At 36.7% G+C, this 19,026-nt stretch overlaps 2 protein-coding genes across 2 annotated transcripts; both read left to right on the top strand.

Moving 5' to 3' along the window:
• The first annotated feature begins 358 nt into the window (after positions 1-358).
• Positions 359-6,845, top strand: LOC113018826 (uncharacterized). The gene is made up of 11 exons (XM_080298386.1): positions 359-612; positions 1,421-1,523; positions 1,616-1,734; positions 1,893-1,963; positions 2,146-2,271; positions 3,013-3,108; positions 3,262-3,393; positions 3,491-3,619; positions 3,735-3,772; positions 4,198-4,238; positions 4,323-6,845. Exons 1-11 carry the CDS (start codon positions 594-596, stop codon positions 5,834-5,836), a joined length of 2,388 nt encoding a protein of 795 aa, XP_080154512.1. The 5' UTR covers positions 359-593; the 3' UTR covers positions 5,837-6,845.
• A 5,737-nt stretch (positions 6,846-12,582) lies between these two features.
• Positions 12,583-18,537, top strand: LOC145419277 (uncharacterized). The gene is made up of 10 exons (XM_026152871.2): positions 12,583-14,074; positions 14,169-14,290; positions 14,535-14,605; positions 14,706-14,831; positions 15,216-15,311; positions 15,471-15,602; positions 15,694-15,828; positions 15,940-15,977; positions 16,398-16,438; positions 16,523-18,537. Exons 1-10 carry the CDS (start codon positions 13,950-13,952, stop codon positions 18,016-18,018), a joined length of 2,382 nt encoding a protein of 793 aa, XP_026008656.2. The 5' UTR covers positions 12,583-13,949; the 3' UTR covers positions 18,019-18,537.
• Positions 18,538-19,026: the final 489 nt, after the last annotated feature.

The following is a 19,026-nucleotide window of genomic DNA, read 5'->3' as shown; positions in this document are numbered from 1 at the left end:
CGCAGATGACGTCAATGAATACATTTCACAATACATCTTTTCTTGTGAAGGTACATTAAATACAATATTATAAGCTTTGTAAAAATGAAATCCAGATCTCCTTTTCACCCTGTCAATTACTTCATATGCTGCGTTCATTGTCTTGCGTAAATTTCATATACTACCCAATTGAAACTGAAGTCCATGTTAATAGCTTCTGTGTGTTGTGTTTGTGAGTCAGAACATATTAGGTGTTCTTCATTCACATTTTTAATAATCTGGTTCTGAAAAGGAAACAACTGTAAATCATTGTCAGTCATCTAGCTGTCTTTTGATAATTTCGAGATTTCCAACACAGCATGAAGGCAACATTGCAGCAACTCGACGAGAAGAGAAAGAGAAAGTATTCCGGTGCTTTTAAATTCACTGGATCTGCAGGTCGCAGTATGTTTGTTTGCCTCGAGAATAAAGTAGTTTCCGAAGGATCCAGAGAAATGCCTTGAAATAAACCGAAGGAAGGATTGTATGTGCTGTTGTTTATTTCCCGTTAATTGCCGTTTATTCCTTTTAAGGAGCAGTTTCTTCAGCAGAACAGCAAGTAAAGTGAAGTGAAAATGAGCAGAAAGGACACAGGTATTGTTTACAACAAATAAGATTTTAGTAAATATTTAGAGCATTTTTTGATTGTTTTTTGTTTTCCTCCTCAAGCGTATTGTATAAGTTGTATATTTATCCAGCGTCCAGGAATTTCGATTTCCTTTTTGTCTTTTTTAGTAGCCTACTTGTGTACTTGGAGCTGGCTTTTTTCCATTTAGCCTTCATCAACATCCTTATCATCATAAATGTTTAATAGATAGAACATTGCTGAATTATAGATCTCTCTCAGGATTTCTGAAGTTATGTTTAGATTCTTTTTTCTAACCAATTTATTGCACTAGGTTGATTACTTAGTTTGGACAGACACGGACTCTAAAGAGAGTTTTGCTTGTTCTACTTGACCAGTTACTGAGGCCACTATACTCCTGGCAATGCTCCAGCCTTACATGGCCCTGATCTATGGGTCAACGTAATTTATTTCGGAGGTTTACAGGCAGTTCTTTATTGGCTCTCTTTTTTCTCTCGCACTGTAAAGTTTGGAACACAATATTAATCGGCACGTGCTTTCCCAATCAGCCGATCACATCAAACAACTAGATTTGACTAGAAGTGGCAAATTAGATATTTTAACGTAATGTCGACAAAAGAAAAACGAAATAAAAATACCCAGTTAAACTCCTATATGTAGAAATTAAAATATAATAGTTATAGAATAAATTATCAATAAATAAATAAAATATAAATGGGTTTGACTGTTTTGGTTTATTTCTCTTTGGGTATTTTATGATCCAGGCTCATGTTTTAAATATATTTCTTCTTTGTATGAATTCTCTCTTCCCATCAGCTAACAGGTATCATGGGCTGATAAACCGAGGATCCACATGTTACTTGAACAGTGTGCTGCAGGTGCTGTTCAGGACCAAAGACTTCAGAGAGGCTGTGACAAGGTTTGTTGTCCAGCTTTAAGTGTGATTCTGTATTTATCATATATGAAGTTTACGGTGCATTTGTTAATCACTCATGTTTACTTCCTGTGTAGGTCTGGAGAAAATCCCCACTCTGAATTCCTTGATCATGACTTGAAAGCCTTATTTGATGACTTACAGAACTATACAACATACACATTTAAAATAACAAACAAGCTGGGCATCGACAACGGTACAGAGCAACAAAACCTTTTTAACACTGTAAACTCCTGAGCACTGTATAACTTTAAAAATATTACTATCATTGATCTAATTATTTCATCATTATAAAAATGGAAAATTGTAGGGCAAAATTACAAAATGACTTTTACAAAAATGCATTTGTCACAGTGTATGAACAGCGTGATGCTGCAGAGTACTTTGAGAGGATTTTAAGAATGACCAGCACTGATGCATCAAAGGTAAGGTCTTCATCGATGCCAAAGGATATCTATATCTACACACTGGATCAATATATCACTTTTTAATTGTGGAGTCTTTGCCTTAGAGTATAAAATGCTTTGGACAACTTTTGTTGTGAACAAATGCTTTCTAATTATAACTGAAAGAAAATGAACAGATTTTTGTGCATCTGTATTTTCAGATCTTTCACGGTCAGTTAGTAAACAAGACCACCTGCTCTAAAGGTCATATACAGACTGACAGAGATGCACCATTTTGGTATCTTCCTCTTTCACTGGTGGATTGTTGCAGTAAAGACTACAGTGTGGTAAGGATATGACAAGTTGCAAACTTCTCAGCATGTTCTGTCTGCTAGGACATGACAGCTGTGAGGAAACATTTTGAACTTACATGCTTTTGCCAGTAAAAGATATATAATATTTTTATCTTCCCCAGTAAATGATGACTGTTTTATTAAATCCACAACATAAAGTTTATGCATTTAGCTGTGCTTAAGTAGATTCTGTGCAGCGCTTTGTCCTACCAGAGGTCTGAAGCTGTACTTCCAACTTAGTTTCCCACTGTTGTTTGATGCTAATGAGTGGAAAGGAATCACAATGAAGGATATAGGTATATAATTATGTATGTCCACTCTTTTGAGTTTTCTGGTTTGTCTAAAGTATCTGATTATTTAGCAGGAAAATTTACAGCAATGATCTCTGAAAAAAAACCTGTAAAAGCTGTAATTCTGATACAGGTCATACAAATTAAAAAAAAGAAACGAATTAAATCTAAAAGTCTGCACTTTAGTCACATATTGACTGATTTACACTCCACTGTGGCGGTGTACAGAGCTGAAAGTAGAAAAAAAACAAACCCTCCCGTGGTAATTTTACTTTATGACTTTTCTTTTCACTTTTCTCTTAAACAATACATCTTAACCTTTAGGTCTGAATTAATAAAGTTAGTAGGCCATGTTGAAAATCTTCCTCCTTGAGGAAAGATTCTTAGCTTCACTTCACTGGTCAGCACATTATTGTTTGAACTGATTTTAAATAACATTTTTCAGGTGAAGGGCATTGAAGAGTTTTTTAAACCTTCAGATTTCTGTGGAGAAAATCAGATGTACTGTGAGCAGTGTGATGACAAAGTTGATGGTAGTATGGTGAGTTAAAAATGATTCTTTTATTATTCTTTAAATAAAATTATGAAACCATATTGACTTGTAATGGAAGCAGACAAGCTCCTTGAGGTGACTGTTGTTGTGATTTGGTGCTGTATCAGTAAAACTGTCCTAAATTAAATGTTTTTCATTCAGAGAGATGTAATAAAGCATCATCCAGATGTTTTGTGTCTGCTGCTGAAGAGGTTTGAGTTCAACTATAATTACATGTCATACTTCAAAATCACCTGTTCTGTGGAGGTTCCCTACACCCTGCAGATACCAGAGGTAAATGTGCAGAATATTTTAGTTTTTAATCATAATCCATTTTATTTTCTTCAGTCATTCTGATGTTTGCCATTTTTCCTTTGGTAATCATGGTCAGAAATATGAACTATATGCGTTTCTGGATCATTTTGGGGATCTGAGAGGTGGACATTACTCCGCCACAATCAAGATCCAGGAGGACCACAGAGACAGATGGTATCAGTTTGATGATACCAGAGTCACAGAGGTAAGATGGATCACTTATACATTTTTGATACCAAAATACGTTCCTACATTACTCATGCGTGACAGTGGCCCAGCTGATCATTCATGTCATGCTTTATTATTTTTTACATCATCAGCTTGGTTTTCAGCCATTCCAGGTGGATAACACGGAGAGGTAAGTTTTCGTACTTGTTATTTCCACTGTACATTATCTTCCAGTTATTTCTTAACTTTTCACACGAGTATGCACTAAACATGCGTTAAATACACTTTTCTCAACTATAGTGTGCTACATGTTGAAGTATCATATCACACTGTGCTATAATCACAACTGCAGATTTTTTCTGTGATTGATTCAACTCTGTCCCCAAAACTCTCCTGTGCAAAAGCAAAATAATAAAATCAATGAAAACAATTAAAACATTTATGTGTATCTTTTAATATTTACTCTGTTAGTGAAATGTAAACATACACAGACACATATTAATACGTCGGAAAACACTGCTGCAAAAAATAAATATGTTATAAAATATTAGCCAAACACATCACTGCGAAACTGTGAAAGTAACATATTTGTTGCATGTCATATTTGTCAATTAGGTCCCAGACTACATATCTTCTGTTTTATAGCAAAAAGAAAGGTAAGAGAAAATATTTTTGTTGTCGTTTCCTCAGCTGTTTGGTGCCTGAATGATTTTGTTTCTACTTTGTGCTTCACACTGCAGATACTGGTACTCCAGAGTCCACAGATGTGTCCACCAGTGGACCACCCACCATCAGTAATGAATATGATCAGAGTCAAGATGAGAAAAATAAGAGCAATAGAAAGAGAAAAGTGGAGAAGACAGACACTGCGGATAATCCAAAGACTGCTCGCTTACAAGAAGCAGGGGGATCACCTGACACCCCCTGTAACGTAGATCCTCTGGACAAAGAACCAAATGAGGACAAAGGAACCACTGGAAGTGATGACCTGGATCAAAAACATACAGAAGTGGATGATGCTGAAAAGAACAGACTAGATAATAATCCTGATTTTAAACTTGATAGCAGTGATCGCTCAGCAGTCTGTGATGATCTAAGCAGACAGTATGAGATGAGTAAATTAATGGATGATAAAGCAGATAACGATGAAAAGGCTAAAGATAAACAGTCAGAGAAAAAAAGCCATGCAGAGCATCCAGCTGACACTGTTGGAGAGAACATATGTGAACATCAGGAGAATAAACAAATCTGTAGTCCTTCTCATGCTGAGGAGAAAACAAAAACAGATTTTCAACATGACACAAAAGGAAAGATTAGTGCTGATAAACCAACAGCAGAGATGTGCTGTGACACATTTCAGGATAAAGAAAAAGTTGATGAAGGAAAAGAAAGCATACTACAAGATGATCAGAGTCATAAACATGGAAACAGACACAGTGATACACTGAACATGCAGGAGATCAGTGTTACACATTCAAGTGATAATGATGTTTGTGTAGAGAGAGAAATCAGAGATGTGAAGGAGGACAGGAGAGAAAGAAAAGGAGACGAAAAAGGTGACCACAGTAAGTTTGAACAAAACACAGTAGAGGAGGTAAGTGGTGCTGCTACAACACAGAAAGATGTCGATGTGGAGGAAAAGAAAGAACATGAAGGAAATACTAAACAAATTCAGATCAGAGAGAAACCCCATCTGAGACCAGCAGGAGCAGAAATAATAGAAGCACCCAAAGAAAACCACGATGATGCTACTAATGAAAAAACTAAAGCAGAGAGTTTTCAACTAAAAGCCAGACCAAAAATTCAGGGAGTCACAGAAGGAGGACGTGGTTCACAGAAGTCAGGAACAGTTATAACAAATACTAACAAACAAATAACTCGTGAAGAAAATAGGCAGAATTCTCACGGTGAATGTTTTGGGACAAAGATGAAGAACACGGGAATAGAAAGTGTAGGGAAACCCTCACAGGACAGCTCTGCTAGACATGTCAAATATAACGAAGGACACACTGAAAATAAATCTCAAACAAAAAGTGCAGCCAAGCCCAGAGAAGAAGAAAAACAACATGGCACAAGCCATCCAAAATACACCAAAGTTCCACAAGTGGATCTAGAAATGGAAGCTGCTAAATCAAGTGCAGACAATGAGACAGTTGGGTGGTGTTCATGGTTTGTCACTGTGGCACAGTGTTGTTTTTGTTGCTCCTCTGCTGCAGGGAGAGACACACCTGAGCTGATTAGGTCTCCTATATAAAGGATGTGCCGGGACCTGAGGTGGGGTTTTGTGAGTGGCTAACAGCTGAAAAGCTAAGACTGAGAGTTGTAAGAAGCAACAACCAAATAAAAAGTGTTGCAAAGTACAAAATGTTTCGCTGGGCCTGTCATTCTGCATTGATGAAGAAAAAAAAAAAGCAGCTGTTGTCAGATTAAGTTGAGAGAAAGTGTAAGCATAGCATTTAATGATTATTTATTTGACAAGTCTCCACTTGTGGTAATTTTTGCTGTGTAATATTTCCCAGTATTGTTTTTAATATCAGTTATTTCATGTGGCTGTGCATATTCTTTGGATTTTGGTATATCTACTATAAACTATAAACTGAGACAGTAGCTTTGAGGCAAAAATAATATTTCCAGTGGCATATTTCTACTTGATTGTTACTGAAGGGAACCAAGGTAGAAATTTTACACTGAAACTAGTGGTTGTGAAATTAAAGTTATTGTTTGCAAAAAGCTAATTTCACACTGAACAAATGATGGACTATTTAATATTTGGTTAATGGAAAATTAAAATTATTATTATCATTATATATGAACTGAAGTGGTTTGACTCCTTGGGGTATGTTGTCTTTGGTACCGGCAACATGCAGGAGGTCTTCCACAGAATGGGGACCCTCTCCAGACCGAGACTGATGTTAAAGATGTTAAAGATGTAACCTTACAGAGTTGATCTGTACAGTTCCTCGATAGTCTGTAGCTGATTCCATCTGGACCATTCTGGAAGATTGCAACCATTTTTTTCTTTTATTATTTTTTATTATTATTATTGTATGACCTTTGCTGGTTTTTATTGTTCTTTTTTGTTCTTAGTCATCATTCATGTTTGAGCTTTGTTCTATAGAATCTAGTTGATTTCATAGATATCACATAACCTGGTCAGGAGCAGGTTGTGTTCAGAGTTTCAGTTTCAAATTGACTTGAAACACCACATTTTCACTGATTGTGAACCTGCTGAGTTAATAAAAATAATTTCACTTTTCAGTTTACTTTTACTAAAAGGTTTTTTCTCTAATATGCAGAAAATTTTGACCATTAAACTTTTTTAACTACAACTAAAAATAACATTTTCTTGAGCAGCCTGAAGTTTTAGCTACTTATTCTTGGGTTAGCTTAGTTTCATTTTGGGCTTCACTCAGTTTCTGTTGACAACAACATACTAGTATCTAGTATTCATCTGACCAGTGAGTGTTTATCAGCTGATCCCTGTAATATGCGTCTCATTTAAAGTAAATATTCATATCCTGTGGTAGGCAACTTAAAGCTTTTATCCAGAGCTGTTCTACATATTAATTGTACACAGACTCTGAATATATTAAAAGGTAATGCAAACCTGTCGTAATGCGCCATATAATAATGGATTGGATTTTTATATAGCACTTTTCAAGGAACCCAAAGCACTTTACAATGCCACTATTCATTCACTCTCGCATTCATACACTGGTGAAGGCAAGCTACGGTTGCCTTCAGACTGATAGCCCTGGGGCAGACTGACAAAAGCGAGGCTGCCATATCACGCCATCGGCCCCTCTGGCCAACACCAGTAGGTGGTAGGGTAAAGTGTCTTGCCCAAGGACACAACGACGGGGATTGAACTGGCGACCTTCCGGTTACAGATGCGCTTCCCAACCCCCTGAGCCACGGTCGCCCATATGACTTGTTGTAAGTACCCTGGAGAAACTGAAAGTTCAATGGGTTGCTTAATCTTGGTGCGTTAAATGAGTAGATAAAGTTATACCCTCGGTTCTAATTTCACTTAGTGTACCACAAGGGCGTAGATTTGGTTTTGGCATTGGTGGGGACGGATGGTTCAACCACCGAACTCTGCCCTTTTTCTATTTTTCCCCTTTTTGTCTTTGCTTCTTGATAAAAGGTGAAATATACTTGCCTACATATGCAATTCTACATGCTTTTAAACCATTTAAAATGACAATTCATAGTTTTACATTTGAATTATATAATGTTAAATTACTATTAAACAAATGACTGACTAAGTATTTTATACTTCAGTTTACTTCAGCCATATTTCATATAAATCAGGTATCATACAAAAATAAAAATAGCTTCAAATACAGTCATGACAATAAAAGAATATGACTTTAAGGACTTAACAACATTACTTCAGTTATATTACACCAACATCTCTTATATACATTAGCAGTAAGGGAACACTGAATGACCTGGTGGGTTTTGTCCATAAAACTACCCATCTAAGATTACCACAAAGTAAAAGATTTCTCAGCAAAATTATGCAACATTTTAGGCATGTTTTTAGGGTGAGTGCATTTTTAAAACAATTTCTGCAAACTGCACTACAAGTTGGAATATTTGCAAAATCATGGCTACCTCATGATATATTGTCTCAAAATTAACCCTATGAATATGTAAGTACCATTAGGATGAAATTTTAATGTTAGACATATAATGTTAACAGCCGCTATAAACTAATATCCTGGCTTGCTCGAGGCTGCCGTTTTCTCTGACAGTTTCAATCAAAATTAGAAATGCTGCTCTGAGAGACTGAGATAACTAATAGTGCTTCCTGTTGTGCAGTTAGTTTCCAAAACACACATTTTATTACTTTGAAAGTCAGTAGAGGGAAGAAATTGTCTTAATGTCATCAGTGGTCAAGGGTATGTTTTGTTTTTTTGGCACCCGGGTGTTTTGCCCCCATTGCTTTTGTTTTTGCTGATGTTTCCCAGGAGGCGGTATATCATTTTGTTTCTCCTGGGTTTTTTTTTTTTTTTTTGTGTTGTTTGTTTGTCTTAGTTATTGTTAGTCCTTATTGGTTGGTTGTTGTTAAGAAACGGACAGAGAACTGACAGTATGATTATTCCAGTTGTACCAGTTGTATATTCGTTAATGTTTCTGTCCATCCAAAACATGAATAAAAAAAAATAAAAAAAGTTTCCAAAACACATTATTCATGGTTACAATTTTAGACTGATGTGGGCCAAAACCTAGCACAGCCTGTAACGTTATACATGTCCCTTCGTCCATGCCAAATCTACGCCCTTGGTGTACCAGTTAAGCCAACTAAAGCAGTTATGTGCACTTGTTATGCTGGTGTTAGGTATATCAGAAAAATGCTCACATATATTCAGTGTTTTGGTCACATGTAGACTGTTTGTGATGCCGATATCAAACTCGGTGTCCTTTGTTTTTGTTTTGTGCAGCTGGTGAGGAGACACTCTAGTAGCAGAGATGTCATGTGGTCATGGTCATGCACCTGGTGGTGCCACAGTCTGCTTGATCAAGTTTCTTTCTTTCTTCATTTGTTCCTTCCTTTTTCTCTCACTTTCCAAAATGTGGCTAATACTTACATTTCTAGCATTAAATTACAGAGCATGATAATGCTGAACTTAAAAAAAGTACTCACCTGGCTTGATGGGACTTTGTAAGATGAAGCTCTTTGTTGCCAGGCCTGCTACTTTATTGTTTTGGTTTATTTTCACTACCCTCATATTTTTAAGAGTTGTTTGCTGTTTTTAAACCACTTGCTCCCTGCAAGACCAGTAGAAATTTAACTGCCCCGCTTTAAGTGAAATGATGGGAAAGTGTGGTGCAGTGGTCCTCAGGCTGGCAGTACTGTCAGTTGAAGAGATGGCCTACTTTGAAGAGAAGATTGTAATTTTATTTTTAAGCAAATCAGACTGATTATACAATCAAGTTTTTAAAAAAGTGGGAACAAAATGTGCACAATTTATAGAATATTATACGAGAATTATTTGCAAAACTTTGCAAATAACACCACATTTAGGTGAAAAATCTGCTGAGTTGAGAAATCTGCACAGCAGACAACAACAAACTGTACGACTTCTGCTGCCAATGATTGAAGTCATGGAATGGTGCTCCACGCTCAGACCACTCAAACCATGAAGTTCTCAACAACTGCAAGACTACTGATCTCCCTCAGGTTGGAGGAGCTGACGCCTGTCCCTCCATTCGTTACTGTCCCACCTGTGATCACTTTAGCCTCCAAAGTTTTCAAGGTATCATTTTCAAATTATGTGAGATGATAGAAAAGACCAATAACAGCTCGAGCTGAATTAATTCTGGTGAAAATCGGGTCAAAATCACAGCAAATGTGAAAACTTTGTATTAACTTCATGTTTTTATGGATCGTCTTCAAACTACCTACAAAGTACCCAGGTTGACTAATCATATGACCTCAACCTTCACCGTTAGTACCCAACATCAAAACTGAGACATAATAAAACATTAATGTTTAATTATACCCCTTCCAGTTCGGGAGGAGTTGCTTTCTCTGAAAGCTGTTGTTTAAACTAGTTTCTACACCGTTCATTAAACTTTACTCTTTCTAGTAATTACCACGCGGTGACTTTGTTTCTTCTTCCCTTCAGGCAGGTGGACATCTGGTTTGTTTTAGGAAATAACCAGCATGTTATTCCGACTGTAAAACATTTCAAGATGAGCTATACTTATATAAAGTACAATAGTAAAATGCTGTTTAATTATGTATTTTGCTTTTATATATGTTCCTTTATTTTGTTTAAGGCACATTTCTAATACAGAACTTTACTAATCTTTGTGCTGTACTGGAACAGGTAAGTGTTACATAAAGCAGTTTCACCCCGGTTCTTTTTTATTCCTCAGGCCTCCAGAGACTACACCGGACTCAGTAGTCATTTCACAAAACCTTTATTCATCTTCAGTTACGCATGCACCTTCCAGAAGGGAAGACATGCAAGGGCGGTGTCCGTCTGCAGATCTTCACTTCTTTGTCTGTTTCAACCAGTTTTATAGAAACAACCCCATCTTAAAACCCACATGGTGTGTTGTAAACTCTGTGTTTGTGTATGTATGCGCAAGAACGTGAGTGCCTGTGTGTGCGCGTACCTGTGTATGTATGTGTGTGCATGTGTGTGTGCATGTGTGTGCGCATGTGTGCATGTGTAGGTACCCCTGCGTATGTGATTCCCTGCCGGTCATAAAAGTCCATCTCCCCTCCAGACCACAATCATCAGGTTACAAACACTGAGAGCCCCACCCCAGGTATCCCCTGGGGAATTTCCACTCAGCTATAACTTCTCTTTCTCTTACTTTCCCAACTCAAGGGGGGGGAGGGTCTCCTATAAGTCTATTCCTAATTTTATGACACGTTCAGGCCTATAGCTAAACCAAACTGAAGCACACACATTCACAAATCCTTTCCTATTCATCTGATCTACAGCTGGACCCTCTCATCTAAGAAGATTTAACACATTATATTTTAATTATGTTTTCTTTTACTCACATAAGGATAGAATAGAATAGAATAGAATAGAATAATCCTTTCATTGTCCCACAAGGGGAAATTTGGGTAAAAGCAGCAAGAAAGACACATATACAAACAAACAGTACACAATGTATCCTTACCTTACAGATAAGGATACATTGTATACTGTCGAGCTTCAGGCCTGTAAAGCAGTGACAACATGACAGGAAATGCGGGGAGAAATGATGACGCTGCTATATCCAAGACTGACTCTGTTTTTGTCATGCAGTACTTCGCATGACTATAAAACTTCCCAATTAAACATGAGTTGAACTTCAACTTCTTTATCAGCAGAGAGATGTCTCAAAACATAATCTGTGATAAGCTTTCTTGTTTTGGCAATCTCTAAAGCAACATTCACCTCTCTCGAATGTGGGTCAAAGTTTGGTAAATCTTTGCTGATCTGTAATATGATGAAACGTACGTGTGAGTATTACATTTGCAACATGGAAGCAAATTCAGATCATTTAAAATTACCTAAAAAAATAAAAAACACTCTATTGCGCCAATTTCATATGCAGGTCTGGAGTATAAGTTTCTACCTTTCTGCCAAAACTCAAACAGAAAGGTGAAGCTAAGCTAAACCTTGTTTGCTTAGTTCTTCATATCAGCTGTCCTGGCTCTGCCAAGTGAGTCATTAAATAACATACTGTGTCTTTGTGCTTCTGGGAAAGATTTCTTGACTGTATCAGTAACTTCCTGGAGTGTTTTACACTGCGTTTTTAGTTAAAGCTCAGCTTATCCTGGTGTATTTTCTTACCCTTTCTTTTAGCCTATGTAAGCATTATTTCCAAACAAACTATTCAGGCTTAAAATTTCTAAAAATGTGGTAACAACAAACAAACCTTTTATGCAGCATCTTTGATCGTGTGACACACCTGAAGCTGTTCAGTGGCACTACAGTCTAAAAACATAACAAGGATATAAGGAACACAACTGCAACATCATAAATCTCACATAAGTGTGAGCCACGTGTTTTAACAGTGGATTTTACACCACTTACCTGCAACAGGAAGCTTTTTTAGCTTCTTTGTGAACATTGCACCAAATTCTGGATTTAAGCTATGTCCCTGTTAATGAATGTTTGATGGTTTCACACCTTAACTTTGGTTTCACATGTATGGATTCACCCTGGCCTTTTGATACACTGGCAATTTTCCACTCTGGCCAAATTGTATAAGAGGATAAGAAAACTGATGCATAGATACAGTATTGCAGAAGTTTAAACGCTGCAAGTGGATCAAGACCAAACATTTGGTGTTAAAATAACTTCAGAACATGTACAGAAAACCAACCTTTTTGTAAAGCTTTTTTTTAAGCTTCTCTGCTTATAAACTAGAGGGTTTTAGTAGCAGCAACATCAAAAAAGTACCTTTTTGGTGGATTTAAGAAAATGAAAGTGTTTGAGAAAAACTGAGACACAAAGTTTGAGTTTAGCAGAGCTTCACGAGGTCTTTTTAAACTCTGCGTTTATTCATGATGAAGGTAGTTGTGTGTGGAAATAGACTTGCGCTTAATATTTACCATCTCTGCTCTTTAATTAAATCTCTGTCAAGCTCACGCAATCGGTGACTTAAAATAGTGTTAATGAAATAGTTATCATTTCACCGTTAATAGAGTGTTCTTACAGGTCTCTTTAAATTAAAAAAAAATACGAAAGAATACGCCAGATTTTCAAAATTCCGACACACGCTGAATGCAACACTAAGGTGTAGCAGAAGTGAAAGAGAAAGCGCTACTCCAGTGTTTTAAACTGCACTAGAGATAGAGATATCCTATACTCAAATATTCCATAAATTAAAAACATTTATTGCCAAAGATCTTAGAAAACATCTTTAAGATATCTAAAAATATCCCTGTTACCACTGAAGGTATGTTTGAATCTTTTGTTTTTGTGTACTTGTGTATTACATTTGAAAATAATTAGGTTTGTTTTATTCTTCATCAGCAATTTCTTTGAAAAGCACTGTCTGTCTGGGGAAGAAACTTCTTTTTTGGTATTGTTTTTGTTTATTATAGTTTTTTTTCCCGTAGCCTCGTCGGAAGTCATTAAATGTAGCTTAGAAAAGCAGCGTGTTGTAGTGGTAATATCGTAATACTCAAAGTGTTTTCTATTCGAGATGTTACTGAAAGCCTGTCACTGGCTGTGGATTTTGGCACCTTATGTACAAAAACATGGGCCTTTGTTTACCTGCTAGTAATAATTAATAATAAATAATGTTGTTGTTGTTGTTGTTGTTGTTGTTTATAAACAAATACTGACTGGTGTATAGACTTGCAGCTCTCCGTAACACAGAATTGAAGTGACTGAAAATGTCTCTGTTGGAGAGTACTCGGTGGCTATTCAGCAGCACCTCTCTGGGTAAGATCTGATGAAAGTTTTTTTTGTTTTTTTACACACATATATTTAACATCTAGGTCTATTGTTTTTAGATGACTTTCAATAACCGCCCTTACAGGTAGAAACACTTCTCTCAGCCACTCCTGGTTTAGACTGTGCTTTTCACACTGTGTATGAATGTGTGTGTGAATGGGTGGATGACTGAATGTGTGAAGCGCTCGGGTCCTCAGGGACTAGTAAAGCGCTATACAAATACAGGCCATTTACCATTTTGTCTAGCCGCACTGCTATAAGAAAGAAGGTGTCTCTGAACGTCTTCCATTTTACAAATAAAGTTTTACTGACAACCTTGACCTTAATGGTTCAGTTTGAATAATTCTTATTGTTTTATTAATTCATTGATTTAATTGATTAGCAGAAGGGGTATTAATCTATGATCCACCATAATTATTTGTTCAGCGTTCTGAAATTTATATGATCAGTCTCCTCCCAGTAGCTAACAGGTACCATGGACTGATAAACCAGGGAGCAACAGATTACTTGAACAGTGTGCTGCAGGTGCTGTTCATGACCAAGGACTTCAGAAAGGCTGTGACAAGGTTTGTTACAGCCCAGCTTTAAGTGTGATCCTGTATTTATCAAATATGAAGTCTATTGTGCATTTTTAATTACTCGTATTTACCTTCTGTGTAGGTACTCTGGAGAAAATCCTCACTCTGAGTTTCTTGATCATCATCTTAAAGTCTTATTTGATGACTTACAGAACCACACAGCATACTCATATAAGATAACACAGAAGCTGGGCATTGACAACGGTACAGTATGTTAACACACAAAACAGCACAACCTTTGAATTGTTTGAAGAGTCTAATAAATTGATCTAAAGTAGATCAATTTACAACAAGTCTTGAAGTAAAGTCTTCTTCAGCCTGTGCAGTTTTTTAATGTAATTTAATAGTTTAACTTGTTTAAATTGTTAGACTGGATAATTCTAAAACATTTTTAATTAAATAACTTAATTGTTTTGTTGAAAGCATGCACATTTATTTCCCCACCCAGTGTATGAACAGCGTGATGCTGCAGAGTGCTTGGAGAGGGTTTTAAGAATGACCAGTCCGGATGCATCAAAGGTAGAGACTGTTCTCTTTGACTGGTTCCAAAAGTGACCCTATCAATGTGAAAGCTGGGTAAAAAATATCACTTGCCAACAAGTATTTGTGCTTTTTTCAGATCTTCCACGGTCAGTTAGTAAACAAGACCACCTGCTCTAAAGGTCATATACAGACTGACAGAGATGCACCTTTTTGGCTTCTTCCTCTTTCACTGGTGGATTCCTGCAGTAAAGACTACAGCGTGGTAAGGATATGACAAGTAACAAAGAGACGTGCAATACATAATAATTTTTCTGCATATATTTACCTTTAGGTCTTGAGTAAAATTCTGATTTATGGCACTGATGCAGAGATAAATAATTAGATGTCCATGTTTCAGTCAGAGACCAGCACGCCGAAATAATTTTAACGTTAACACAACTGAAAGACTGTGTTCAAAAACCACTAGAGTGAGTTTATTTGATGGCAGCTGCTAATAATGCAAAACTTTTTACATTTTTATGTTAAATAAAGTTAGTGTATTGAAAACCTTCCTCCCTGAGAAAACATTTACCAGCATTTTACAATCACAGCCTTTATGCTGGTCAGCACATCTTTGTCAGAGCTGATTTTGAATAATATTTTTCAGGTGAAGGGCATTGAAGAGTTTTTTAAACCTTCAGATTTCTGTGGAGAAAATCAGATGTACTGTGAGCAGTGTGATGACAAAGTTGATGCTACTATGGTGAGTTAAAAATGTTTATGATTCTTTTATTATTCTTTAAATAAAATTATGAAACCATATTGACTTGTAATGGAAGCAGACAAGCTCCTTGAGGTGACTGTTGTTGTGATTTGGTGCTGTATCAGTAAAACTGTCCTAAATTAAATGTTTTTCATTCAGAGAGATGTAATAAAGCATCATCCAGATGTTTTGTGTCTGCTGCTGAAGAGGTTTGAGTTCAACTATAATTACATGTCACACTTCAAAATCACCTGTTCTGTGGAGGTTCCTTACACCCTGCAGATACCAGAGGTAAATGTGCAGAATATTTTAGTATTTAATCATAATCCATTTTATTTTCTTCAGTCATTCTGATGTTTGCCATTTTTCCTTTGGTAATCAGAGTCAGAAATATGAACTATATGCGTTTCTGGATCATTTTGGGGATCTGAGAGGTGGACATTACTCCGCCACAATCAAGATCCAGGAGGACCACAGAGACAGATGGTATCAGTTTGATGATACCAGAGTCACAGAGGTAAGATGGAGCACTTATACATTTTTGATACCAAAAGACGTTCCTACATTACTCATGCGTGACAGTGGCCCAGCTGATCATGTCATACTTTATTATTTTTTACATCATCAGCTTGATTTTCAGCCATTCCAGGTGGATAACACGGAGAGGTAAGTTTTTGTGCTTGTTATTTCCACTGTACATTATTTTCCAGTTATTTCTTAACTTTTCACACGAGTATGCACTAAACATGCGTTAAATACACTTTTCTCAATTACAGTGTGCTACATGTTGAAGTATCATGTCACACTGTTGCTATAATCACAACTGCAGATTTTTCTGTGATTGATTCAACTCTGTCCCCAAAACTGTGCAAAAGCAAAAGAATAAAATCAATGAAAACAATTAAAACATTTATGTGTATATTTTAATATTTACTCTGTTAGTAAAATGTAAACATACAAAGACACATATTAATACGTCGGAAAACACTGCTGCAAAAAATAAATATGTTATAAAATATTAGCCAAACACATCACTGCGAAACTGTGAAAGTAACATATTTGTTACATGTCATATTTGTCAATTAGGTCCCAGACTACATATCTTCTGTTTTATAGCAAAAAGAAAGGTAAGAGAAAATATTTTTGTTGTCGTTTCCTCAGCTGTTTGGTGCCTGAATGATTTAGTTTCTACTTTGTGCTTCATGCTGCAGATACTGCTATTCCAGAGTCCACAGATGTGTCCACCAGTGGACTACCCACCATCAGTAATGAATATGATCAGAGTCAAGATGGGAAAAATAAAAGCAGTAGAAAGAGAATAGGGGAGAAGACAGACACAGCGGATATTCCAAAGACTGCTCGCTTAAGAGAAGCAGGGGGATCACCTGACACCCCCTGTAACGTAGATCCTCTGGACAAAGAACCAAATGAGGACAAAGGAACCACTGGAAGTGATGACCTGGATCAAAAACATACAGAAGTGGATGATGCTGAAAAGAACAGACTAGATATTAATATTGATTTTAAACTTGATAGCAGTGATCGATCAGCAGTCTGTGATGATCAAAGCAGACAGTATGAGATGAGTAAATTAATGGATGATAAAGCAGAAAATGATGAAAAGGCTAAAGATAAACAGTCAGAGAAAAAAAGCCATGCAGAGCATCCAGCTGACACTGTTGGAGAGAACATATGTGAACATCAGGAGAATAAACAAACCTGTAATCCTTCTCATGCTGAGGAGAAAACAAAAACTGATTTTCAACATGACACAAAAGGAAAGATTAGTGCTGATAAACCAACAGCAGAGATGTGCTGTGACACATTTCAGGATAAAGAAAAAGCTGATGAAGGAAAAGAAAACATACTACAAGATGATCAGAGTCATAAACATGGAAACAGACACAGTGATACACTGAACATGCAGGAGATCAGTGTTACACATTCAAGTGATAATGATGTTTGTGTAGAGAGAGAAATCAGAGATGTGAAGGAGGACAGGAGAGAAAGAAAAGGAGATGAGAAAGGGGACCACAGTAAGTTTGAACAAAACACAGTAGAGGAGGTAAGTGGTGCTGCTACAACACAGAAAGATGTCGATGTGGAGGAAAAGAAAGAACATGAAGGAAATACTAAACAAATTCAGATCAGAGAGAAACCCCATCTGAGACCAGCAGGAGCAGAAATAATAGAAGCACCCAAAGAAAAACAGGATGATGCTACTAATGAAAAAACTAAAGCAGAGAGTTTTCAACTAAAAGCCAGACCAAAAATTCAGGGAGTCACAGAAGGAGGACGTGGTTCACAGAAGTCAGGAACAGTTATAACAAATACTAACAAACAAATAACTCGTGAAGAAAATAGGCAGAATTCTCACGGTGAATGTTTTGGGACAAAGATGAAGAACACGGGAATAGAAAGTGTAGGGAAACCCTCACAGGACAGCTCTGCTAGACATGTCAAATATAACGAAGGACACACTGAAAATAAATCTCAGACAAAAAGTGCAGCCAAGCCCAGAGAAGAAGAAAAACAACATGGCACAAGCCATCCAAAATACACCAAAGTTCCACAAGTGGATCTAGAAATAGAAGCTGCTAAATCAAGTGCAGACAATGAGACAGTTGGGTGGTGTTCACGGTTTTTCACTTTGGCACAGTGTTGTTTTGTTGCTCCTCTCCTGCAGAGAGAGACACACCTGAGCTGATTAGGTGTCCTATATATAAAGGATGTGCCGGGACCTGAGGTGGGGTTTTAATTATTATCATCATATATGAACTGAAGTGGGTTGGCTCCTTGGGTTATGTTGTCTTTGGTACCGGCAACATGCAGGAGGTCTTCCACAGAATGGGGACCCTCTCCAGACCGAGACTGATGTTAAAGATGTATCTGATAACCTCACAGAGTTGATCTGTACAGTTCCTCGATAGTCTGTAGCTGATTCCATCTGGACCATTCTGGAAGATTCCACCCATTTTGTTCTTTTATTATTTTTTATTATTATTATTGTATGACTTTTGCTGGTTTTTATTGTTCTTTTTTGTTCTTAGTCATCATTCATGTTTGAGCTTTGTTCTATAAAATGTAGTTGATTTCATAGATATCACATAACCTGGTCAGGAGCAGGTTGTGTTCAGAGTTTCAGTTTCAAATTGACTTGAAACACCACTTATTCACTGATTGTGAACCTGCTGAGTTAATAAAAATAATTTCACTTTTCAGTTTACTTTTATTAAAAGGTTTTTTCTCTAACATGCAGACATTTTTGAGCATAAACTTTTTTAACTACAACTAAAAATAACATTTTCTTGAGCAGCCTGAAGTTTTAGCTACTTATTCTTGGGTTAGCTTAGTTTCATTTTGGGCTTCACTCAGTTTCTGTTGACAACAACATACTAGTATCTAGTATTCATCTGACCAGTGAGTGTTTATCAGCTGATCCCTGTAATATGCATCTCATTTATAGTAAATATTCATATCCTGTGGTAGGCAACTTAAAGCTTTTATCCAGAGTTGTTCTACATATTAATTGTACACAGACTCTGAATATATTAAAAGGTAATGCAAACCTGTCGTAATGCGCCATGTGACTTGTTGTAAGTACCCTGGAGAAACTAAAAGTTCAATGGGTTGCTTAATCTTGGTGCATTAAATGAGTAGATAAAGTTATACCCTCTGTCCTAATTTCACTTAGTGTACCAGTTAAGCCAACTAA

This window comes from Astatotilapia calliptera, chromosome 3 (assembly GCF_964374335.1).
Source record: "Astatotilapia calliptera chromosome 3, fAstCal68.1, whole genome shotgun sequence".
Taxonomy (NCBI): Eukaryota; Metazoa; Chordata; class Actinopteri; order Cichliformes; family Cichlidae; genus Astatotilapia; species Astatotilapia calliptera.
Note: the sequence above shows the minus strand (reverse complement) of the source record. Positions and strands in the feature narration are given on the sequence as shown.

Coding starts and splice junctions, on each gene's coding strand:
- LOC113018826 (XM_080298386.1), top strand. Junction 3,109..3,261: donor ACAAAGTTGATGGTAGTATG/GTGAGTTAAAAA, acceptor TTTTTCATTCAG/AGAGATGTAATAAAGCATCA. Junction 3,620..3,734: donor ATGATACCAGAGTCACAGAG/GTAAGATGGATC, acceptor TTACATCATCAG/CTTGGTTTTCAGCCATTCCA.
- LOC145419277 (XM_026152871.2), top strand. CDS start 13,950: ATGATCAGTCTCCTCCCAGTAGCTAACAGGTACCATGGACTGATAAAC. Junction 14,075..14,168: donor TTCAGAAAGGCTGTGACAAG/GTTTGTTACAGC, acceptor CCTTCTGTGTAG/GTACTCTGGAGAAAATCCTC. Junction 15,312..15,470: donor ACAAAGTTGATGCTACTATG/GTGAGTTAAAAA, acceptor TTTTTCATTCAG/AGAGATGTAATAAAGCATCA.